This window comes from Calliphora vicina, chromosome 2, assembly GCF_958450345.1.
Source record: "Calliphora vicina chromosome 2, idCalVici1.1, whole genome shotgun sequence".
Taxonomy (NCBI): Eukaryota; Metazoa; Arthropoda; class Insecta; order Diptera; family Calliphoridae; genus Calliphora; species Calliphora vicina.
This window is the reverse complement of record NC_088781.1, coordinates 60,201,922-60,229,019: the sequence shown is the minus strand read 5'-3', so window position 1 is coordinate 60,229,019 and position 27,098 is coordinate 60,201,922. Positions and strand designations below refer to the sequence as shown.

At 33.8% G+C, this 27,098-nt stretch overlaps 1 protein-coding gene across 2 annotated transcripts in view; it reads left to right on the top strand.

The window, feature by feature from the left end:
* The window catches only part of Wdr62 (WD repeat domain 62), a 418,865-nt gene that overhangs the window by 169,837 nt on the left and 221,930 nt on the right, over positions 1 to 27,098 (top strand). For both annotated transcript variants that reach the window (XM_065499583.1, XM_065499582.1), the window contains exon 2: positions 5,388 to 6,196. In XM_065499583.1, the coding sequence (XP_065355655.1) occupies positions 6,122 to 6,196 (75 nt within the window). In that variant the 5' untranslated portion in view covers positions 5,388 to 6,121. The remainder of the gene's footprint in view (positions 1 to 5,387; positions 6,197 to 27,098) is intronic.

Genomic DNA, 27,098 nt, shown 5'->3' with positions numbered 1-27,098 from the left:
TACTCCTCGTACAAACACAGCATAATTATTCAATGTCATTCAAGTACGTTCGTTCGTTAGTTCATTTAGCTTGAAAATACTATGTATATTCATTTTGTTAATACATATTTAATAAAAATTTTATTCATTATTATTTTTACTTTTTTTCTCTCTTGTACAAATTCATTAAAAGCTGTATTGTAATTGCAAACAAATACAAAAAAAACAATAGTTATTTTTATTTCTTTCAAAAACATTAAATAAATTTTGCAATCGCTGTTTTTTTATTTTATCTGGGGTTACCATTTTTGGTAGTTTATTATCTCTGTATTATTATTGTTTTGAGTTTTCAACGAAATCTATTTGTAATTAATAGAGGGCGTTTAACGTACTAATAAGTAGTAAAATAAAAACAACTGTAAACCACATAAAGTGTTTTCAAGTGATAAAATATTTAACCCTTAAATGATACAACGAAATATATAAAAAAATATTTGTTTAAATAGGCAAAACTTTTAACACCAATTATGTATTTGAGGTTCGAAGGACCACACGTATTAATGTTGCTGTTGATTTGAACTGTCATAAAAGAGTGTTCTGTGGTATTATCGGGAGTTATATAAACGTAAATGTAATTCAATGTATAACGCTTTCCTTACTTATTTTTGTATTTTAATATTTGTTCCGTCTAATTGTTTTTTTTTTAAGGTCAATCCCAGATTATCTTTCAAATGTCAATATTATGAATTTCAACTAATTTTACCAACAAAATTTTAATATTTTTTTTTATGCATAAACCAAAATAATAAAGCTTTTCTAAATTAAAAAAAAATACAACCAAAAAAACAATATAAAAACAAGTAAAATAATGAATATCTCTTTTTGAATATTTAACAGAAACAAAATCATAAACCACAATAAACCATCTGTGACTGACTTTCCACCCAACAAATTTGGCAAGTGTCCATTTGTCATTTCATTTTCACATGCAATTTTTTTCACTTTTTTTTTGTCCTCTTACCCATATTTTAGCTTGTATTCATATACCATCTTAACAGCATGTTGTGCCATCTAAAGACCGTATAAAAGGAAAATTGAAAAAATATTCATTCTATAAAACCACAAATGCCATTATCAATTCCATTTAGCATACAAAAGGCAAGAGAAGAAACACATTTTGGGGATTGAAATTGAAGACAGATAAAGAGAGAGATAGAGAGAGCAAAAAAGAAGAAATTGTCGTCTACAATAAACCTTGAAACTTTAAATAGAGTCAATTGTTGCTTGCAGCAATATTTTTATTTTTTTTTTTGGAAAACAAATGTAAATCGTTGTGACATTATTTGGTTGAGTGAAGCTCAAAGGTTGGTTGTAAATATTAACCTGATTGTTTCAAATACAATCTTTTCAATATTTAATTCAGATTTTATTTAAGATTTATGTACATAGTTTCCAATCGTACTAGTAGTTTAAAATCAGTACTAATAAACGTGTTACCCATCATTTAGGATTTTATAGCGAATTCTGTCTATTTTTTTGAACAGCTGTTCCACATTACTATACACCTTTCCTTCTGGTCTTCTATTCTGTCTTAACATGAGCGCAATATATTTCTACTGACCTGAGTTGCAGTCTGTTTGAAGAATTTATACATGAGATATTTCAAAATTTGTATCTCCTTTAAAATTTCTTAATCTATATTATTTCTTTATTAATGTTTCGGTATTCCGTAAAAACTCGCCCTAAATTCAACTACATGAAAACATGCGAAACTCTGTTAATGAATTAGATCGTGAAGGACAGTATTTGTTATGATATACTGGCTGCCGGTCGACCTACAGTTGGCTCTAAACTCGGAAATAATCATGCGACCATTTGGGGATTTGCCACTAACACACATATGCCCTCCCACGACAGACAATTTTTTGTATCGATCACGGTCGGTTCATATTCGATGTCATGACAAGATCTAAATCTAGATAGATAGATCCATGTCTGTAGCTGTTGCGGTTAGGGTGAGTTTTAGGCTGCCGGATCATGTAACGCAAAGGGACCTACTGTCCCGGATAAATACAAAGGTATCCAAACTGGCTTAAGCAGGTTCACCTCTGCAAGACGAGGAAATTTACTGTTTGGTTGGAGCTTCGCTGTCATGTCCTCTATACAACGGGAACTTTATGGGTCTACTCAAACAAAATGGTCACATATGACTGCCGAAGGTCAGCGGTACCGGTGGGCCTTTCACGAGATCAACTTAGGGTTGATGTGAGCGTATAACTGGAGCTGAATCTAAATTCAAATGATTTTTGTGGAAGATGATATGGAATAGTCAGTGGAACACCTCCTCTATCATTGGGATGTACGTTTATGCTCTACTTGACGGATCTATCGGAAGATGGATTCATTCATGAACCATACACGCACATGCAAAGGTGCTGATCAGAGTGCTCAAAAATGAAATTGCGAATTTTAAAAGCCCCCCACCCGTGAATAGTTCTATGTATGTATTGTAGAAATACGTGCTGTCAAATATTAGACTGATAGGATAACGTTTACAGTGCCGCAATTTGGAGATGCATAGGTTCTAAAATTTGGAGATGCATTTACAAGGGAAAAATATTTTTAAGTATATAAATGTCGTTCTAATAAGATAGATAAATTTGAAGTGGTGCTTACTATAAAAAGTACACTTCCACTTGGAGACTGACTCATAGGATCCATTATGATACCCTTCAGAAATATAACTAGGTGTGAACTGGATGTGAAGAGAAGAACTGAAATTGGAATGAAAAGAAAGACATAAGGTAATAAAAAGAGAAAACAGTTACGCGTAATATGGTGGAATAAGTATATGATTTAGTATTCTGGTTGCCTTTGCATCCAACTTTGGCCAAATATCCCTGGACACCTTGCAATCCGTCCTACTACACTAGGATTTTTTCGTAGAGTCCCGGAATCTTTCGAAGATCAACCTATAGGAGGTTTAAGCTCCCTGTCCCTATTAATATAATCCAGATCCGAATCCTGTCTGGCCAGTTCATCTGCTCTCATTTCCCTGTATGTTACAGTGCCCTTGGTACCCAACACGATCTCATTGTGTATAGTTCCAAAAACGCTTTTAGAGAGTTCAACACTATGCTTGAGTGTACCATATGACATTCGGATTTCCAGATCGCTAGGATCTCTGTATAGAAGACGCAGCATTCGTCTTTGATGTTCTCATCTACTACATAAACTTCGGCTCTTTGGACAATTCTGTAGGAACATTTTTTCTGCAAACTTTTTAATCCCTCATTTTGAAGAAAGTAACAACAAAATTACATTCAAGTGAATCTATGAAAGTTGTTTGACTTTAAGACCTTATCTTTTTGGATAAATCGAATCGATATTTTATTAATGTTAAACTTAAACCCAATAATGCCTCAATTTAAAGAAACTGTACATGATGATTTTGCAATTCCCTCACAGAAATTATGTTTTTTTTTTTTAACAATAAATTAGATAGAACTGCTGTAACAAAAGATGAACACAATTTCTAAACATCAAATTTGACAAGTCTGTTGAATTTGTGAAAAGATATTTCGGACTTTGGCACAGCTCACAGGTAGTCGGCTAATGATGCTGGTAGTTGGAATATTAGTCGATCAAAGATCTCGACACAATACAAAACATCCAATGTTTAGGGAAGTTATTTTCAGTGAAATCTAAATTAGGAATATTTTGATACCTCTTTCATAGAAATATTTCCTGGTATCCAAGATCGAAGCCATACTATAAGCATAACTTTTTTCAGAATTTAAGGTTACAAATTTTAAATAAAATTAGAATCAATATATTTGAAACAGATTGATTCATTAGGGTGTCTCAGTTATTAAAATATTATTCACCTTCAACAGACCTAATAGTCAAAAATAAAAGGTGAGAAAGAGTCAAAAAATTTAAATTTGTGCTCCTCGAAAATTATTTTTTTGATATGTCGCAGTGGAACTTGCGACCCACCCTAATGTATACTTACGAAATTAACGATTAACGATCAAATATAACGATTTTAACGGCTGATTTAAAGTTGCATAATGCTTTCAAATAGCAGTGCCTCGCAAACTGTAACATATCTGTGGGCATAATTAACATTAAATAAGAGCTTTGAGTTGATCATTGATTGTAAGTATGGCAACGCTGAATGGTTGCTGCGACTCGTATATTCGAATTGCAATATACGAGCTTTGACAGTTAAAGAACATTGTAGAAAGTTCACCAGAGATGGCGTGTGCTCTAGGCTTCGAATATACGAGCTTTGACAGTTAAAGAACAATCTAGAGGGCAGATGGCAGTGTTATAAATAGTGGCAAAGGTTGCAGTCGTTACTGAGTTTATCAGAGACGCTATTCGAATAAACATCAACTGAGTGCCTTAATGTGTGCTGTATTTTTCAAGTGAATTCGTGTACATTATAAAGTGTGTCTGTATTTCTGCGAATTTATAAACGTGTATAAAAAAAAAACTGCGTGACTATTTAATTCTGTTGTTGTACATTTTAAATAAATAAAGAGTTGTTACAATTTTCAAACTACTAAACGGCTTTTATTTGCAATCAAAAGTATCCGGTTTGTTTAAAGGAAATAAACCAACGTTTTGAAAAGGTTAAAACGTAACAGTATATATGTACCTATCAATCAATGATCAGTGTTCAGGTCTTCTAATATATAGAATATTCTGTTTTTATTCGAATTGAATCCTGAGAGCATATTCATTGTTGTAAAAAAGCAAACGGATCGAATTCAAGTAGATTAACTGGCTCGGTGGCCTTCGACCTTCCTTTAATACTAAAATCCTCTATTGAAGTTTTTTGTACGGCTAATAAAGCATTGGTAGGTACGTTTTTTTGTCAGTTACCATATAAGTGATATATTTACCAAGATATTTTAAGTTCCCTCGTTCTGTCTATTAAATCTTGATAGGAATATTTTGCTGCTAACTATTTCCTTTAGATTAACGCAAGACATTTACATCAAAAGTGAATGTCATCCTCCGCCGTCTTACATTACCATGTCAATACATCATCCGATGTTGCTCTTTGTCACAAAATGCTTACCAAAATTATCAAATAAAGAACTTCTAAAAATATTGTATTTCTTAAATTTTTTAAAAACATGGTTCTATAATTCTGATGCCAAACAATATTTTAGCCAATTTTTTATGGTTTTCACACCATTAGTAATCTTATCACAAATGGGGAGCGGTATTGTTAAATACAACTTAATTTCATTTTAAAACAAAATAAAAAAATCGATAATTAATAATTTCCAACTAAGAATCAATGAACTTATAGCATGATTAACACTGATATAGATATCACTAACTTGAACGGATAATTAAATAATAATTTTCAACATTTTCTTTTTTTGCAGATTCCTTTAAATCAACCAAAAAATAAAAATAAATGCATCAACGTGCAAAACTTCCTTATCATCATCCTTCCATAATTATTAACTCACACTCGAGAGATCTCTTCTAAAACTGCCACGAATAATTAAAAAAATAAACGGAAAAAATTTACCATAAAACTACCAAGACAACAAACAATGCAACGAATACTACTAGCTTTGGATTAAACTAAAATCCCCTACACGAATAGATTATTTAACAAAAAATCGTTAAAGGCTAACAAACGATTCAAAAAAATAAAAAAACTGAAAGAAAACATATCATCCACCTGGGCCAAAAACATAGCAAATAATACGCAACAGCAAAATCAAAATAACATAGAAAACATTACCATCCATTCAATAAGTTACATTCCGTTCTTATGAAAATCTGCTAAGTATAGACACATTGTGGATTTCAAGTTAAAGTATCGAATCCAACAACCAACTGGTTTACTATCATCATTGCAAACCACTTATCCTAGACATGCATCTCAGCTGTGTATATTACGTTATAACACTGCTGTGGATCGTAAATCACTGACACAAACCTATTTTCAGAAAGCGTTATTAAAGGGTTTGTGTTTTTGATTTGTTAATTTGATTGAATTTGATTTCTTCTTGGTTTGTGGTTTACGTTTCATCATTTATTTATGTCGTATAAGAGTTGTTCCTGTAGTTGCTGTATTATAAATCAAAATTAATTTTATTCAAACAAAATGGATTCCACAGATGGCCGTATTTTACGCGCTCCCATGCGGCGTAAACGTAATGATGAGCAATTATGTGATAGGGTAAGTAGAAAACGCATTTTGTTTTTTAAATATTTGATACATTTTTAAAATAATATAAGCAATTAAAGAACTAGTAGTAGAGAACAATATGCTGAAAAGTTTAGGTAAAAATGTGGAAAATAAAACTGTCATAGATTGATCATACATGATCAATTTTGTGTAAACGAATTATATTGTGAAAAGGCGGTAAGATATTGCCTCAGTTTTCCTACATACAGTCTTCTCTACATACAGAAAATAAATTCGTTGTGACAAAAAAATTTGATTCCAATCGCATTTATCAGTTCCATGCATCGATTCGATTGAAATGATTTAATATGTGGTAGCATTATAATTCTACTCAATTTGTTAGTCTGGATTAAGGCTGGTACACGTAGTTAAAGGAAACTTCAATGATCTTAACCTTTCTGCATCCAGCCTTTTTGGTGGTCTGAACTGAAGGCGTTCTAATTGCATGGCTAACTTCAATAAAGCCAAGCCAGATGTATAGAAAAGAAAACATGAAATTTTTTTAAGCGCAGAGAGATATACGTATGAACCTTTTCCCAATTTCCATATCATTACATTAAGTAAATCTTGATTTCAATACAAATAATAAAGTTTTTTCTTCTCTCTAATGGCTTTTCCTTCATACAATGTATTTGCAAGTAGGTCAAACAAACAGTTTTTAAAGCCTCAGCTAAATGCTACAAACATGTGGCTGGCATGCACGAAATCATTATATGAAGCATGCGATATGATTGAATCATTATTGCAAAGAAACTGACAGCTACAGATAGATCGAGGGGCAGACAAAAAGAGTTACTCCAAGAAAAATGTGTGGTCTAATAAAAGCTGAAAATTAAATCAAAAAAAACTAAACAGCCAACATTTTGTCAAACAGTAAGAAAATCCATTAAAACAGGGAAATAAATTAAAAGACAAAAAAAAAATATCAGAAACCACAAACCTCAAACATAGAAATGGAGAACTGTAACACAAAACATCAACCATACTCTTACTGGGAGCTGTGTCATTAATGTCAAATGTATTGAGGAAAATAGAAAACAAAAAATTATAAATTGGCTATAAATATTAAAGAAATTAAGTCTAAATTATAAACCAAATAAAAAAAGAATAGGTGGAAAAATAAACCATAGATTTAACAACCATTTTACCAGCAATTTATCAATGAAAGAGTGAATGAATGATGATGGTCTTTGGCTAAAATAGACTCATTTTACTCAGTTGGATGCATGAAAATAAAACCATCAACTAAAACATAAAAGTCAACACGCAAAGAAACATGAAAACGGATACAACCAATGAAAACAAATGAATTGAAATGATGATAATACTGAAGACGACCATGGCGGTGGGTAACAGGCACTGTGGCTGAGAGTGGATAAAAATGTGCATTCATTTATCTAGTTATTCATTATTTTGTTTTACAAAAATTTTTCGGCCAATGGCTTTCGATCAAGAAACAATTACTCGACTACATTGGAGCAACATCTTTCGGCAATGTTGCTCCGCATCTTACTGGACAGTGCCGAAGTTGAACAAAATTCCATAGTATGGTTCTGCACAGTTTTCAGGAACCAATTATTGTTTGGGCTGAAACTTTTCCGGACTTAGTCATCATTTTACTCTACTCCTTCACACTCCTTACATCAATCGCTGCACCTACAGCCATCGCGATAACATCCTCAATTTTGGGATTTCCATACTTCAGTTTAACTGAAATGTTGTCCAAAGAAATATGTCTTCATGCAGATCGTTATGCAAGATACCAAAATATTGAGGATTTTCCGAAGTATTTCGGTTAAAGTGTGGGAAACGGAGTTATAGTTCTACATTCCGCCAGTTGCCAGCTGTCCCACAGACTAACATTCCGACATCAGGCCCTTAGTGTATGGTTATAACCGTTAGGTCCTTGGCTATTTTACCGCACACTCAAGCCTTGGGGAGCGTCGTTGAACAAATTGACGAATCTATTATCTAGCAAGCCCCGGTCTGACTAAATGCACAATCTGACGTATAGTAGTGGATAGACATAACGATTTTATCGTATCTGAACGCCGAATTTGTATGAACCAAATTTAAGCAGACTTGCACGGTTTCAGAGAATTTACCGACCGCATCTTCAATGATCTTTTGATACTCTCCAACGTACACGAAGCAGAGAGAAAGTTCCTTGTAATAGTCTTGCATTTCTTCATTCCTGATGGTTTACTATCCGCAACGCATCTCAGCTTTCCATTAGCTGATTGGTAAATGATGACAAGCGGAAGAAATTATCTGCAAATTGAAGAATAGATGAAGTGCAGCTTTAGTTCAGGAGTTGTGATCTTCATGTCGTTCTCTCTAACCCGTCGAAGAAGAATGATATGGTCGCGATTAAGTTTGCGGATACCAGCATCCAGTATCCATCCCTAAATGGTGTGTGCGTTATTTTAGACTTCTACTTTTTGTCCAGCCCAAAAGATAGATGGTGTAAATTATTCTTCGCAAACTTTATGGTCTTCCAGTCTTGCACACACCACGACTTTATACCCCAACTCAAGTGGCAGAAACCATAAGGCAGCCAAGAATTCTAAGGCTATGTTGGTAAGCGAGAAGACCAGTTAGCAGAAGTTGTAAGGAGCATCCTTGAAAATATGTGGAAACTCATTGAAAAACATCCATATTTCCACCTGTCACCTGTAGCATTCAGAGCTTATTCCCAGAGCATCAGTTAACTACCACCATTATGGATTTCGCTAGATACACAACATTATTTGCCATAGCCACTCGGATCTCACAGGGGTTGTACTAGCAGCGGCAATTGACCTGTTGAACGCATTCGAAACTATCAGCCATCCTTCGCTCTTCCAGAACACCCTGCAATCCACAATGTCCAACAATACGAAGGTATAAATATTGAATTATCGGAGTGGGCGGCAGTCGTTCGTGAAGTTTAATAGAAATAACCAGTAGAGTTGAACTAGGAGTCCCACAGTGTGGGGCAATATAGCCGCTCTTGTTTAATTTCTAGTCTCTGACAGTGAATCACCAGCACACGCCACAACAATCGAGCACAATATAAATAGGAATAAGGTCCTCAAAGCTCTAGCCATCAGCACTTCGGTATGAATAAAGAAACCTTGATAGCTACAAACAAAACGATTGGTCGGCCAGTGGTCAGGTGGAGAGATATTCAAAGTTTAAGTACTGTTTCGGGCTGCCATCAAATAACGTCAAATCACCATATTCAGGAGAAAAGTTTCTAGCGTTTGTGGAACACAGCTTCATGTTAACGCAAAAGTTTATTTTGGGATGTCATCCGAGCAGTGATCCAAACTTTGACATCACACATTTGAATGCTTTGCCAAGACATGTCCGACAGTATCTACGTATTTACGAGGAGATCATACATAGGTATGTTCAAGATTCAGCTTGTACTTTGAAGAAGATTCGTACTGGTCAAGATGGAGCAACAAGTAACAACGGTTCTTCCGATCAGTGAACACAGCATTACGCAACATGACGCAACACTTCCTTCTGCAATGTCATCGCTAGAGTCATCGAAACTTCGACGTTACACGGTTGAAGCTTCCCAGAAACATGTTAAACAGGATCTACTTGTATACGAGTAGAGCATACGGAGGTATATGCGGGATCTATTTGATCGCAACTTGTACTTAACAGCTTTGAACGACATTCATAGATACATTATCAATTCCGCGGCGGCAGGATGCCGATTTAATTCTGCCGCGTAAAACAATACTCGTACTGGCGCAACTGAGGTCCATGTAGAAACCCCAGGTTAAATTTTTTTAAATTTGGCCATGCTTTTACAACATTAACAACTGTTGAAAGAAGATCAAGAAAAGACATAACTTAACCTTTGGGATTAAGTCATTTTGGAATTATACGTTTAAATCTCTCTATGCATCATGTTTTTGGAGCATTATAGAAATGGAGTAAAATATAGAAATCGTATACAATTACATCCAATTTCATTCCTTGTCAACCCACTGTCTACTTGCTGCTTTGCTACTGTTAGAGTTGTGAGCCGATGTGTTTTCGCTTGGATGTTGGCCTAACTTTAAACTCGTTGAAAACCCAAATGAGTATCAATTACAAAAAGCAAATTCTAAAATGCCAATTGATACTCTACTTATCGTCAGATGTTGCTGGTAGCTCTACAAACAATACGGATAAAACTTAATGTGGTTTAACTTTTACTTGTACTCGTAGCAGAAATCCACACACACTGAAATTAAACCAAAACAGCAGCAACTGCAAGAAAACTAAAACTTTCCAACTACTGGAAGTTTATACATGTATGCACAATGTACATGGCCGTCTCGTATGTAGACTATGCTGTGGTTGCTGGGGTGACATGAAATATTGATGATCTCTATTTAACATCAAATTACACCATTGAGTAATGAGACTTGTAGAGAGTAGTTGTTATAGTTTTTCTTTTGCATTTTCTTTAATTTTTATTTCATTTTATTACAAACAGATATTTTATTGAAAATATAGCAAATTATTTCAAATTGAAAGTTGCCACATGCAACTTAATGTCAATTTTAATAATTTACCAATTATATTGAGAGATTTAAAATGAATCAGACTTGAGTTATAGACACTGTAATTATTTTAACACAATTTTAACAAAACAGAAACCACAATTTCAACACACAGGCCACAGCAACTTAGACACTAATCTAAAGATATTTTGTTAAAGTTGTTGGCAGACATCATTATTAACAATTATAAAAGAGGCTATTCAATTACTGTATAAATTCAAAAAATATAAATTTAAATATCAAGGGACCCGTCTCCATCAGGTTAGTTCGGTGGAGACACCGGGCCGAGCTAATCTGCAAGCTACTGGCGACCAACAACCTGCAGGTGGAGATTTGGGGAAACCTAAAACATCCGAATGCGCACAGAGTGTATCCTCTGATACAAGAGCAGCGAGGTGCCCGTGAACTTCAACCCAAGCACCTCGAAAGCTACCTTGGCCCGTACGGACAGATGATAGGTAAGCTGTTAGCTTGAAAACTCAGGCTACAGCTAACCCAGTGCCGATTGTGAGCAAGAGTACTGCGAACAAGATTTCGGGTACTCAAGCTTCATCTCTCCCTGCCAGTAAAGAAACTGCGAACAAGACTTCGGGTTCCCAAGCTGTGCCTCCAGCCCAACAGGGCGACAAGAGCCAGAAGAGCCTTTTTGAGACGTTTTGCACGCCAGCTTCATTTGATTTTATGGGTCGTGCAAATATTAAAATATCCGACCCAAAGTGGAATGCAACTCTCCTGTATGTTCCGCAGCTTCGAAGTCTATTTTGGAGTTACTCAACCTCGTACAGGAGAGGGCGAAGGTGCTTATCGGTGACAGTAGGGTATCCAGCTCTATTTACTCACTGGAACATCGTAGCAATGTGGGTTTACTCACTATTCTAGGGAAAAGCGGTAAATTTTGGTTAACCGATATGTGTTTATAAATTTTAATAATTTAATAAATACATTTTCTTTGTTCTCCTGAATACCCCGAATACTTGCAGTTTATATGCCTGAACTAGCACTCCTTTGAAGTCTCCAAGCCAACTAAATCAAGCAACCAACCAACCATCTTGTTAAAACATCTTGTTTAAATATTAAAATATGAAACCTAACAACATTGATGTTGTTGTTATATCAATCCCCAAAACTAGAGCTCTTGGGGCACAACTTTAACCCAAAAACTAAATTGAAACAAAACTAAAGAAAACAAAAGCTGCAAGTCTAAATTTAAAACAAATTTTCTTTGCTTCGTCTTCCATTCACCCATCCATTCATCTACCTTGAAGTCATTTGATTATACTTTGGCAACATTTTCTATTATTTCAACTATGAGGTATTTTTTCTATTATTTTAACACAATTTGCTGTAGTCATGTTGATAACTCCTACTTCTACACCCTCATCTAAAGTTTGCTGCAAATATGAGTTGAGACAACACTTTTACTTTTCTTGCAATGGCCAAATGAAATGAAAAAAACAACTTTGTTTTTAAGATTTTTCATGTGATAAAGTGTATTTAATTTAACTTGAAACATATTTTTAATTTACAAAATTTACGGTTATTACAAGGATTGGTTAAATAGTGAAATATAAAGGGTCTTTCATTAAGTGATTCATTCCTATTTTTAAATTTAAATAATACAAAGTGTGTTTGAGATATCATCGACATTATTTATTCGTGTGAAAAGCCTATCGATGCCATTATGTATGGAATATAATATCGTGCAAATGAACGCCGCACAGTGGCTCATTTTCGTTTTTCATCGACCAAAACTCTGTAACTTTTGAACCGATAGAGATATTTTAGAACACAGATAACTTCTTGAATTTTTCTACAGTTTTAATTTCATTAAAATCGGTTCAGCAGTTGTTGCGCAATTTAAGGCTAAAGTTGAACTTTTAATTTTTGTATAGCATTTAGTATGAAAATGCTAATTTTTTGTTTTTTGAATCAGCTATACTTATTAAAAAAGTTATCAGCAGATAAAAACAAGTAAGGAAGTATGTTCGGCCAAGCTCGACTATATAATACCCTACACTATAATTTATTTTCGTGAATGATTTTCGGAAGAGGGCATTATTTGGGAGCTATGACAAATTATGGACCTATAGCCATGAAATTAGGTCGTGTGATTTATGTCTATATGGAAGTTATTTCTGTTGAATTTTATATTTATACCAACAGTTTTAAGAGATTTATGCTCGTTAAAGTGATTTTCGGAAGCGGGTCTTATATGGGAACTGTGACTAATAATGGACCGTCTATATGAGTGTTATTTCTGTTGAATTTTATGTTTATACCAACATTTTTAAGAGATTTATGCTGGTTAAAGTGATTTTCGGAAGAGGATCTTATATGGGAGCTATGACTAATAATGGACCGATCATCATAAAATTAGGTGACATTAATTCAGTTTATATACAAATTATTTGGAGCAAAATTTGTGTAGATATATGTAAATTAACCATTTACGACCGATAAAGTATAATTTCGGGAGAACATTTGTATGGGTGCTAGGTGAAATAGTGGACCGATTTCAGTAATTTTCAATAGACTTCGTTCTCGTGCCGAAAAAAATTTATGTACCAAATTTTATTGCAATATCTTCAAAATTGCGACTTGTACTTTGCGCCAGTCATATAAAGAAGTAAAATAAAAATAGAACAACAATTTGGGAGTAATTTCATTCAAATGAAAAAAGTGTTCAACAAACAGGTCAACAAGTATATATAGGCTTAAAGAGGACACTTTGGACTTTCTCCTGGTAGTAAAATTTGTTTAACCCCTTTTGACCCTAAGCACTTTTATTCCACTGAAATTCAAATTTGGCTAAAATATAGTACCTGAGAAAAAAATTAATAACACATCAGGTATAAACGGTACAGTGACAAATCATATCAGCTCTTAAAGACTATTGTCCTACCAACATAACAAAAGAAAAATCATCCAATTATCTATAATAATTTGCGAGTAATGGTAATTTACTTCTGATCAAATTTACAAAAATCACATTTTTATAAAATGACATAAAATATTTGACTTTAACAGCATGCCACGTACACAATTGACAATATTTTTATCTATTTTTTCGCTATCTTAGTTTCAATGTGTTTACTATTGAATGGCATTAACATTTTTGAAATTGGAGTTAACAAAAAGTTAGACTTTTGGCGGATGAAATTTAGATATGAGCCACCGTGCGCCGTCCTGTTGAAACCACATGTCGTTGGTGTCCATATCATTCAATCCAGGCCAAAAGAAGTTGGTAATCATCCACCTATAGTGCTCTCTGTTGACAGTGTTGTCCTGACCAACGTCGTTCTCAAAGAAATATGGGCCGGTGACGCCGCCTGCTCAAAATGCACACAAAACAGTGACTTTTTCGGGATGAATTAGACGCCCTAGGATCACATATGGATTGGTATGGTCCCATATTCGACAATTTTGTTTGCTGAAATCGGCTTCACTGCCCGAACAGAACACCCCTTTTTAAAAAACATTTTACAGTTTGCACGTGTTGTTGCACGCTATATCCGTCCCTAGTGATTTGGCAAAATAAACTGAATAAATGACAGCCATTTCGAGAGATTTAGCTTCAACAATATTGCCGCTATCAACTTTTGATTAATTCACAAGGTCTCTTATCATGTCATAATGTCCTAATATTTCGCAATTGCTTTTATTGCTTTTCAAGTAAAAAATGTCCTAAAATAATACTACTCTGTATGCTATATTTATTGTGTTATCGCAACCAACCAGCAGAGACCTGCGCCGAACGCTTAAGAGTCGGTTAAGCCGATTATGACAATATGACATGATAAGAGACCTTGTGAATTGACCAATTGATAAAGTAATTTAAACACACTTTGCAGTCTGGAATGTTTTTTCTGTCACGCCCTATTTTATTAACCATTGTTAGAGAAAAAAGACTCGGGATTGAAGTCATAGAGCGCTGAACGATTATCCTAATTTATTAAACAACGTATTTTTACAGTGAATACTACAATTCTGGGGAGAGTTACGAGCCTTATCTTAATTTGTTTCCCATACATTTATTTTGTTTCACATTTTTATTCTTAAGGAATCTTTTTAAAACTGATTTCTTTAGAAAAACTATTTCACATACTCATAAATCTGATAATTTTTATTTTATACCAAGTTCCAACATATTTTTGCTAATTGACCATGCTTCTGGGGTCATAATGAAAACAATACTAACCAACTAAACAAACAACTACACTTGTTTTATGAACAAAAATAATTTTTGAAAAACAAAAAACTTAACTAATATTAACAAAAAAAAGAAAAAACAAAACGAACAATCCTAATTAACAGACAAAAACAATTAAAAACATTCAACCACAAGCACACACTCACCCAAACCAACAAAATAACAACAAATACAGCAGCAACACTAACAAGATGAAGGAAAAAACACAAAATTAAGTGGAAATATTAAAACAAAACAATAATAAAAACAATACAACAAAAACACAACAAAAATCAAGTTCATTGTACGTTGTACAACAACACTAAATGTAAATTGTACAATTGATGTACTATAGTATGGTATAGTGTAGTATACTATAGTAAATGTTCATATGTAGTCGTATGGATGTGTAGTCCAGCAGTTCTAGGAGACTGCGCCGAACTAATGATTTTAGTTACGTGACTCTCTGGTAGCTGGTCTAAAGTAGTCAACGCATTGGTTTCACATACCGGTTACATAGAGACAGTTACCTTACTATCTACTTATTTGGTTACTTGATCACCTCCATAACTAGTTATTATATGTACGGTTGCAAGCTGAAGCTAATTGACCTTAAATAGTGAGATAAAAACACATTTCATAGATAATCCAATAACCGATTGCTTGTAAAAAAAACCTTCCTCCGACAACTCTCCACTAGATTACTTCTGGTGGGTAAAACAACAGCTTTCTAATGTAAAAAACGACTACACTATAGGTTACTTAGAGCCACTAAAGTGACAATTGACTTCATGCTAGGTTACATGGGATGTCAGTATACTTAAGCAAAAAGAAAATAAACTATATGAGAATTATATCAACACAATTTGTTTAAAACCAGTTAGTACAAATTACTCGCAAAATGTTTAAAGTGACAACACTCTAGATTACTTAGAGACACTTAAGTGAAAATTGACTTCACGCTAGATTACCTGGGATGTATAAAATAACCAATTATCTTATTTCTGCACTACAAAGAGCACATACGAGTCAAATGACTCAAAATGTTGGGTGTATGACTTAAAAATGCGTTTTTTTTTATTTATAGCTTTTCTTTTGAAACTTTTGTAGAATATAAATTTATTTAACGTATGTATTGGTCATTGTTAGCTATTACCTTTTCCCATCTTTCTGGCAAAATATGGATTCCGCGCCAAAAGAACTGGTCATCGCTTGGGGCCAACAACAACTCAAGCCAATTTCGGATACTCTGTTCCTTTTTTTTCTTCTTTGACCAGCACTAAGGGGATTACCCCTACTCATGTAAAGCATTGTGTAGTAAAGTTCGATTTGAACTTTACTACATTGAAAATGACTGGAAACACTTCAACGGGAAGTTTGTTCCACATACTACAGTACGGCTAAAGAACGAATTTTCCCACAAAGGGATGTGTTCTTGATGAAAAACGAGTATTACGTAAAAATCTGCGGGTATCAGGAATAAGTTCCCTAATTTCATCAGAACACATTCCATTGTAGTATCGATATAACAGTGAAACGCAGCCCACATTGCGACGGTGCTCCTGCGAATCAATAGAGTTGGATACCCTACTGTCACCGATAATCACCTTCGCCTTCTCCTGTACGCAGTCGAGAAGCTCCAAAATAGACTTTGATGCACCGGCCCATACATGAGAGTTGTATTCCATTTTCGGTCGGATATAGGTGGTGTATGGAGTGAAGTAATTCCTACACCGTTTCAGAAATCCGAGGCACTTGAATGCTTCTCTCGACACTTGAAACATGTGTTTAGAACAGCGGACATCACATTGTTCTCACATTGGACTTTGTTCTGAAGTGAAGCTTTTACTAGAGAGAGCGTTCTGCATCGAAACAAATAGTAGTTGGACGATGCACGGTCTGGCAAAACTTACCAACCACTTCATTCTAAATACCATTTAACAGGTATTGCAACATGTGGCCGATCGTTGTCATGGAATATTACGGTATCACGTCTAAACGCATTCTGTACAGGTTCCCTATGATAGTCCAGTCAGATTTCAGCAGCTCATAATAGATAGAACTCTTTTGCTCCCACCAAATACCGAGAATTACCATAGCGCCATGAATATTTGGCTTTCGTGTCGATTCGGCTGGTTGGCCGGGCTTCACATACGATCTCTTACTCTTATTTCAAGGTCTCTCGGCTTTAATACGTATGATACCCAATTCCCCTGCTTTTGGATGAATCCTGCTGCTCGCAAACGTTTTGAAATAGCTGATTGACTAACTCTCAATGATTTTGCAAGCTCTTGTTGAGTTTAACAACAATCTTTGTGGAGTAATGACTCCAATTCTTGGCGTTGTCATGATGGAATATTACGGTTTCATGTCTGGTCGCATATTCTGGGCGTTTTTCGCGCAAATCCTCCCCCTTCCCTGTGATGCTCCGGTCAGATGTCAGCAGCTCATAATAGATAGACACTTTTGCTACCACCAAATACAGATAATTCCCTAAGCGCCATGGATATTTGGCTTTGGTGTCGATTCGGCCAAGCCAAGCTTCACATACGGTCTCTTACGCTTCTTTCAAGGTCTCTCGTCTTTAATACGTATGATACCCAATTCCCCTGCTTTTGTAAGGAGCCAGCTGCTCGCAAACGTTTTAAAATTGCTGATTGCGTAACTCTCAATGATTTTGCAAGCTCTTGTTGAGTTTGACAACAATATTCTTAGACTTCAAACCTTTTTTGGCTGGCCTAGGTGATCTTTGTCTAAACCGCACAAACTATCTCTCGCACGGTGAAACAAATTCACTGTAAGCTTCGGTGAGCAATGGGTGTGCATCAGCGGCACTTTTTGTCTAATTAAAGAAGTAAAGCAAAACTTCCCGCATAATTTGGCACAATATTCGAAATTTTCGAAGAAAAAAAACTTTGTTATTTACACTATAATGGTCAATAACTAAATGAGAATAAATTACAGATATGCAACCTTCAAAATGACATATAAGTTATTAAGAAAATCCTCGTTTAAAAGATGCGCCATCCATAGTAAATTCCGCATTTACATCCAATATTTAAATTGAAGTCAGTCGAGTGATCAGACATTAGTGACATTACTGTCTAGAGGGGTAACTTTGACTACTTGCTTAACTGCTGGGTAGTGTACAATACGATATGTATCTGTAGTATGTGAATGTGCAATTGTAAAATGCGAAATGAAAATTATTAAAACAACAACAACAGCAAAACGTGTATATGGTTGTTGTTTTTTTGTATTATTATTTTCTAAATGATTTAGAAAACAAACAAACCAAACGAACAAAACAAAACAAACCAGTCAACAATTCAATTTAATTCATAATGAAATTCAAGGAGACGAAGAAAGAGAACTAAAAACATTAGATCATCATCATCATGGTTGTTGTTTTGTTGTCATTATCATTAATGGGAGGCAATGGGCCGATAAAGAGCAAGCTTTTGAAAATCGTTTAAAAAAATGCGAGAAGGTAAAATCAATTAGAGAAAGTCTTTCTTTTGTTACGCTCTTTTGATTAGAAATGCATTGAAAAGGTAAATAAGAAAGCTTTTTATAAATACACACTAAATTTGTATATGAGCGAGAGTAGTACTATTGATATCTATCAATAACTTGTTATAGAAATAGTGTTGTATTGTTGGGGTAATTTTGAAGGTGAAACAGATTCATTTGGGAAATTATTACTTTGCTGTACTTATATATTTATATGATTATGTGTTCTGGATTTATTCATCACTTGCTTAGTATCACTCTATATCTGAGAATATTATTAATTAAAGGGGCTTTCATTAAGCGCTTCTTAAAATTAAAAAAAATCATAGTGTGTTTGAGATGTCATGGACATTTTTTATTCGTTGGAATGGTCTATCGATGCCATTATGTATGGAATATAACATCGTGCATATGTAAGCTGCGTCTTTGCTGGGTGGCGCGCATTCGAAATTTTCCATGACTTTGGTGCATACATCTTTGATGTCCGCTGTGGTTTGTGGCTTATTCACATAGACCTGCGACTTAAAAAACCCCCGCAAGAAAAAGTCTAACGGAGTCAAATCGATCTCGGTGGTTAGTTCACATCACCTCCATGTGAGATGATCATGCCATCAAATCTCTCGTTCAGAATGCCGAATGTGGCATAAGCTGTCGTCCTGTTGAAACCACATGTCGTTGGTGTCCATATCATCCATTCGATATCGATTCGACAGATGTAGCATCAACAATATGGCGGATATCAACCGTGAAATTTCGGTAGTTCCTATTTGAAGACCCTATTATGGTTTTTTTATGACAACAAAGATAGTAACCAGTGTTTTGTGGGTTGTACTGGTGCAAATACTGTGATTTCAGTTAATGCACCCGTAAAACACTATTCGGAGGGGGACAACGTTTTTTCTTAGCCAAAGGTATTTGTAGGAAAAGCAATATGTATCACACTTCTCAATGGCAAGCAATGGCTCACAGGTCCGCTTAAACAAAAGGATTGGTTATTTATAAGCAGGATTTTCTCCAATACAACACTAGTGTTGGTTTTATCAAATCCTAATTTCACATATGTACTTCCAAGGATAGCTTCGATCCTTACATTACAATCTCGTTGCCCAAAATATTTCAGTGCCTTTGTACCCAATCTAGTCTCACTTCATTCTGTTCCAGCAACCCACTGCACTAGACAACAATAGAATGATTCGATGAATTACGATTGAAACAATTAAATACAGTCCAATTTAATACAATAATATTCCAAAATGGATTTGACCGCTAGATTATCAACATAGTAAGTCACCTTATTGCCCCAGTTGTCCGCTAGTATTTCAGCTTGAAAGTCACTTCCCTGGAGAAATTCGTTGTGACTACTGCTTTGGTTGTCAATCGAATGATTCGATTGTGTAAATAAATTTGTTCACTTCTTGCAACTTAAAGTCAGTTGGTAAATACGAATGCACACAGGAAATTCTAGATGCTTCAATATCTAGAATTTCCTGTGTGCATTCATTCGGAAGTCGAAAATATATCCTGGTGTCCGTCTCCATTATGTAGAAACCGGTGAGTAGGTGCGTTTATCCATTATCGATCCGTCGGTAAATGCCGCATAACATTCGTGTAATCTAATGGAAATCTTATCTGGGATCTCTATTGGACATGTCCCACCGAAGTAGATTTCCGTAAATCTGAGAATCCATGTGCAAAATATAATGTATGTATTGTCCGTTTCCTTAGCTTCATATTCCCAATCGTAGCCATTCATGTTATATATTCCTAAATGAGTAGTAGGATTAGAATGATATCCTTGGCCTGCAGTTTGCTTCGTATGTCTCCGGTCAAATGCCAAATGAGTTTCTTATTTCAGCTTTAGTCAGTGTCTGTCCATGATACTCAGTTCTCATTGTATTCCATCATACAGTACATCCGTATGTTAAAATTGGTATCACAGCTAACTAGTTTCGGTCGCAATCCCCACATAGAAGTTTTGCACTCGTAGTAGTTTGCAGTAGGTTCTTAAGAACGCGTTTAACATCACCGAAACTCGGAGATGTTGAACTTCTAGAGAAAAGTACAAGCTCCTCTCAATTAGTGCAAAGAAAAGTTAAAATTATTTGGATTATGGGCGAATTGATCGTTGATTACGAATCAAATTCAACTGATGGCAAACCAGTATATGTGAATATTCATTATACTCCAAACAATTCGATCGCAGTACTTTATCTATTCAAGATCGTGACAAATGACTGTGTTCTTTAAAATTACAAAAAAGCAACGGTCAACAAGACAATACGAGCTCGCACATATTGGTTTAAACAAGTGACTTTTGGCCTGTTAAAGCTTTGACCAAATTTAGTTGCGTACAACCCTAATTATACCCTTCATCTTCGTGATAAGGCTATATATAAGTTTGTCATTCCGTTTGTAATTTCTACATTTTTCATTTCCGATCCTATAAAGTATACTATATATTCTGGATCCTTATAGATAACGGAGTCGATTAAGCCATGTCCGTCTGTCTGTCCGTCTGTCTGTTGAAATCCACTTTCCGAAGCCCCCAAATAACTTACATACACGATTCATACATCAATATCACCGGAATTCTTCCGGCTCAGTTACTATTTAAAAAATCGGTCCAAAAATGGCTGAGATATAAGGAAAAAACTAGGACAACCTAGATTTTTGACCTATATCTGGATTAATAAAGACAATATTGATTTCTAATGATAGATAATTCAAAGACCTTTGCAATGACGTATATAAGACCATAGTAAGTTTGACCTACAATGGGTCAAAATCGGAAAAAATATTTTTTAACCCGAATTTTTTTTTTCACTAAAAGATTTTTTCCGCTAAATATTAAAAAAAAAATTTTAAAAAACAATTCGAAATTTTTTTCAAAAAAATTTAAAAACAACTTTTGAAAAAAAAAATATTTATTTTTACCCAAAATATTTACAATTTTTATTTTGAAGTATAATTTGGTGAAGGGTATATAAGATTCGGCACAGCCGAATATAGGTCTCTTACTTGTTTTTATTACCATTAATCAAAAAGTGGAAAAATGCGTTCAATTGATCTTAATAAAGAGTACTCTGAAAAAAACATGTAGGATACAAAAAGGATAATAATCCTTACTCCTATTTGATAGAAATGTGGCTTTATTGTATTTAAGACGGCTGCTGAACTTATTTAAAGATAAAACTAATTCCGAATCTTGTGAAGATCAGCGATCGTACACTATATTATATTGCCATATGAAAGAATCCACATGTATAAACAGTAATCGTCTGTGGGACTTACTCCAATTAACAATAAATTCTCAGTATTTAAAATATTTACTTTAAACTGTGCCATTATTTAAGATACCATTAATTTTTAGTTTAAATAATCCATAAAATGTTGGTTACATTTTATTTTTTAAAATTAAGATTTGCAGTTAGGCCTAATTTTAAATTTATTTCATATTGTTAACTTAGGAAAATGTCGATAGTACGTTCTGTGGTCAGTGAGACGAACATTTGTAATAAGTACAAGGCGTACTAATACGAGGTGGATGCAGTGGCAAATTCAGGAAAATTAGCTCGAATTCATAAAATTTTTTATACATGTAGAATCACATTCTCAAGACTGAGACAATTAAGGAATACAATCGAACTTGCTTGAATTCCCCACTGCTTAGGCCTATGATACACGGTTGTCATATTCTTACAAAGTTGTCAGGAAATGTTCAATAAATGGTTAACACCCATATGTTTCAACATAAAGAAGTGGCCACTTAAAATCCGTACGCACTATGGTAATCATAACAACGCCCCCTGTTATCAAAATGGAAAAAGATTTACATACGTTTTTAACAACAAATCTACCATTATTCTGCAATGAATTGCAAGTCATTATGTTTAGTTTTGAAAAGTGTAGACAAAATGGAAAATCAAGCTAGAGATAAAATAGAAAATTCTACTTTGTCGGGTTAAAATATAGTCAAAATCTGATTTTCGGCAGATATCAGGTCAAAATTTTTACGTCTCGGCATCTCGAGGTTGTGATACCTTTAAATATGAATACGTAAAATTGAACAAAAATATTAATTTGCCAGGCAATCCGCAGCTGCGGTTTGAAGAGTCAAGCTTTTCAGACATGTTTTTAAAGAATTTTCAGAATTATATATAAAAAGAGAGTTTGGAAAAGCGATTGATCTCATTTATAAGACATCACACATCTGATACAAAGTTTCGACCAAGTTGCCATTACTCAATGACAAGTTTTCATTACTCAAATACAACTATGAAGTGGTATAATGAGAATAATGTTGATGTTATACCAAAACACATCCATTAAACAAATTGCCCAAATCTTCGCCCAATCGAGATATATTGGGCAATTGTTAAACGTGAATTGAAAAAGAGTGCAGGTACAGTAAATAACCAGATTTTGATGAGAACTAAGTGGAATAAATATGCTGGAATAACGGTAGAAGTGGGAAGAAAAGTTGTGCAGCTATGGGAGGCATAAGAAGAACAGCCCGAAAATTTATTCGCAATAAAGACACAAAAACATACAGTTATATTTTTTTAAAGCTTGATAAATTACCTTTAATTTCGTGTCTAAAATGTTAACATACGTTGCAATGCGTTGTTTAATTTAAAAGTTATGCTCGCTTTAATCCGTACGGACTTTAAGTGGCCACTTCTTTAAGTTCTCATGGTTGTGTTAACCATTTTCTGAGAATTTTTCTGACAATCTGATAACCGCATAGCTTTACACCTTGTGTAAATTCTCCATGGACTGAACTTGATATTTAGTATTTACAATTTTAAAAAAGTACGCTACATAAAGTACTAAAAATTTCCTTATTTTTCCCTCTAAACAACGGCTGCTCTTTTATGTTCCGTTTTCCCCCAAATACACAACAAAAGCTTTCTTATTCTATACAATACGAGTACTTACTCATATTACACTCAATATATGGCGCTTTGTCGCTCTCTTCAGAAAATACTTTTATGTTTTTTCCTTTTTATTCTCCCTCGGAGGGGAGCAAGAGCCGCAAAAGCAACACACTCTACTCCACTGATGATCATTTAACGCATAGCGACTGACTGCCTGCATGTTTGAAAACGCAAAACAGAGAAACACAAAGAAAACATACAACAACAAAAAAAAACTTGTTGGGAAATTGTAATGCCATAAAAAGTCTTTACATTTTCGTAAGTTTTTCCCCCCATTTTTAGACAAATCCAGTTGCCAGTTGCACTGCTTCCAAGTTAAATGGTGGAAACTGAAACTGAGCAGTGGTGTGTGTTGTCTGTTGTATCTTTTGTCGGTCGATCGGGTTGAGTTTGTTTGAGAGGAGGTTCGTTTGTTTCGTTGGATCGTGTATATTTTGTTGTTGGACTGTATGTTTTGTTAAACAAAAAAAAACATTCAATTTCTGTTTCTAGTCCATGAAAACTTTTCGTATTTGGATTTTTCTTTAGTTGTTTATGTGTGATGGTATAGAACGCCGCGAATACGCTGTATTTTTCGAAATAAACATTTTGCTGTTAGAAGAAGGAAAACAAAAAAATAAAAGAAAATGTTGTGTATAAATTAAAAGAATAATAAAATTGCATAGAAAATTTCTTTTAAAATTGTGTAAATGCAACCTAACGTGTAAAAGTTTATTATTGTTTATTATTACTGATCTATACGGCAGTGATGATGTTATAGAGTGTTTTTTTTTTATTGTTTTGATCATTATTTATTTATTTTGATTATATTTTCGTCGCATTTCGATTTGTAAACAAAACAACAAATTATTACTCTCTTTTTTTGTTACTGAACCTCCGAAAAAGTAAAGGGTGAGCGTGAAAGAGCTGAAGTGGATCATAAAAACAAACATAATTCTCATTTTAAATAGCAAGCGAATGCTACTAAATAAATAGTACCTGACTGATATCGTGCTACTAAGTCTAATGTACAGAAAATAATAATAATAAATAGCTTTTGTTGTTTTTTGTTGCTCTTCAAAATTTAACCGACTCTTTGACTGGTTGGCTCGCTGGCTGGCTGGTTGGTTGACTGACTTGACAGCAGCCTGATAGAATGCTTAATTTTTTGCCATCCTCTTAATGTTGGCATTTAGTTTATTGTTTTAAACATTCGCAAAACGACGGCAGAAACGGTGTTGATGCATGTTTGAATTAAATTATGGCAAAAACAACAAATTAAAACAAAAAAAATGAAAAACCAAAAAAAATATTTGCACGAAAATAACAACCAAATATAATTAACGAAAAAGAATTCTTAAAGTGTTACGAGTCATGAAAAAAAGTGTTAAAAAGAAATAAAAATAATTGTGAAAATATGAAAAATTTTAACAGAAATTAATTTATAATTACATTTTATTAATGTTTTTTTTTTAAAATTGGTAAAAAATTTCTAATAAATCAAAAAATAAATATCATTCCTTATGATAATTAAAACAACAAAAATGTGTTAACAAATAAATTTAATAAAAAAAATTTCCTCTTTCAACGCAAAAAATTAAAAATGAATTGCTATTTTTGATTACAAAATAATAATTTTTGTAATTAGAAGAAGAAAAAATACGAAAAATTTATAAAAGTAACAAATAAAATAAAAATAAATCAAAAATATACAAATACAAATAATAAAAACATAAAAAATATAAAAAAAAGCCCAAAGTGTGATTTAATCAACTTTTTTTCTATAGTGTTTTTAACAATTTGTTGTGCACACAGTTTGTTTAATTTTATTTCAGAGTTTGTTGTTATTGCTGTTTTTTAAATTTAATATACACCTAGACCTTGTGAGACCATGAATATGTTTTAAAATTTTCATAAGCACAAGTATGTTTTAGTCAAATGGTGTAAAGTGCAAAAACATTGTCCAAATACCCACCTTAAAGTATACCAATCTGCTCAGTATCACTTTCGATTAAGCGATGTCCGTCAGCCCGTCCGTCCATGTAAACCTCTATTGCCCCAAGGACAAAGCACTAGCCACGATTGCCCTATCTGAAAATAGTTAGTTAGGCCCTAGTTTTGTAAATCACGTCACCAAAGTGATATTTATGTGGAAAGCAAAAACAACATTTCAAAAATTTCAAAAATTTGTTTTTGTTTTATATACAAAACAGAACAAACGTTCCAAAATTCAAGCGTTGATTTGCCTTTCATAATTTGAAAATTTTGTTTATGAAACAAAAACAAATTTTTAAAATTTAAGCTCTCATAAATATCTTGGTTTACCGTGTGTAGATTTCTTATAAATGTTGGTATTCAAATAAAATTCAACACAAATAAGTATCAATAATACAGAAGACCTACAGTGACGGACATTACAATAGAATCACTACCAATATTTCATTTAAAACCAGGAGCAATCATAAGGATTGGTGTGGGCCAGAAAATATAAAAAAGTGGCAAAATGTGTAGTGGACGGACGAAACGACCATTAGTTTAATTGGTAGTGATGATAAGACATGGGTTAGACGTCCAAAAAATTGCAAAAACCAAAAACGTTTAAACATGGTTGGGGAAATATTATTATATAGGGATGCTTTTCTTGGTATTACGTTGGTCCAATTTATTGGATTAAAGAAAATATGGATAAGCACTTGTATGCAAATATTTTGGAGAATGTTATAAAGCCACATGCAGAATGGAATATGCCCTTAAAATGGCTCTTCCAGCAAGATAATGACCCAAAGCACACGTCAGGTCTTGCCAAAAAATGGTTTTTATATAACAAAATTCATGTTATGGAATGGCCGTCTCAATAACCAGACTTAAATCCTATGGAAAATAGTAAAAGACAAACTCGGACCTGAAAAATTGAAAAACAAGGAAGAACTTTGGCAAAAAATTCAGGAAATATGGTATGCAATTTCCCGATCTACATGCGAAAGTTTGTTAAATTCAATATTTTTTTCTATTTATTGTTTACGTTATGAGCATTAATATATAATGAACAAATTTTAAATTTTGAAATCAAATTTTGTAGTTTTACCGCTTTAATCGAATTCATATGTAGTGATTCTATTGTATTGTCCGTCACTGTAATTTTATGGCGATTGGTCCATAATTAGTCATAGCTCCCATATAAATTTTAAAAGAAAACTGTTTATATTCTGTCTGTTCTTTTGGAATGTTTTAGTTTCGCATTTCCTATTCCGTTTATTTTACTCTAGTTTTACGATTTTGAAATATTTGAATAATTCTATTTGTTTTTCGGTTTTAATTTGGCAACCTTTTGCATATAAAAATATTCCAAAATATCAATTCTACTTAGAACACTAAATCTGATTTCAATGTGAATAAAATTTTCTTTTATGGATATATTGGTTTTGTAATTCCGTTTGTAACATATCGAAATATTGGTCGTAGAACCAAAAATATTCTGGATCCTCAAAAGATTCTAAGACGATCTAGCTATGTCCATTAGTGTGTCCCAAAAAAAGATTTTGTTTTATTTACATGGGTGCTCAATGAATGCTTTAGGGTAGAGTATTTTTTTTTCAGATTTTTCGGAAGTGGTTTAGAGGTCGTTCAAGTCGAGTTTTTGCCAAAAATCAGGTTTGTCGGCCTTTTTTTGAGTTGTATTCATAACTTTGTCAAGACCCACGATTTTCATTACTGTTGAGGACACA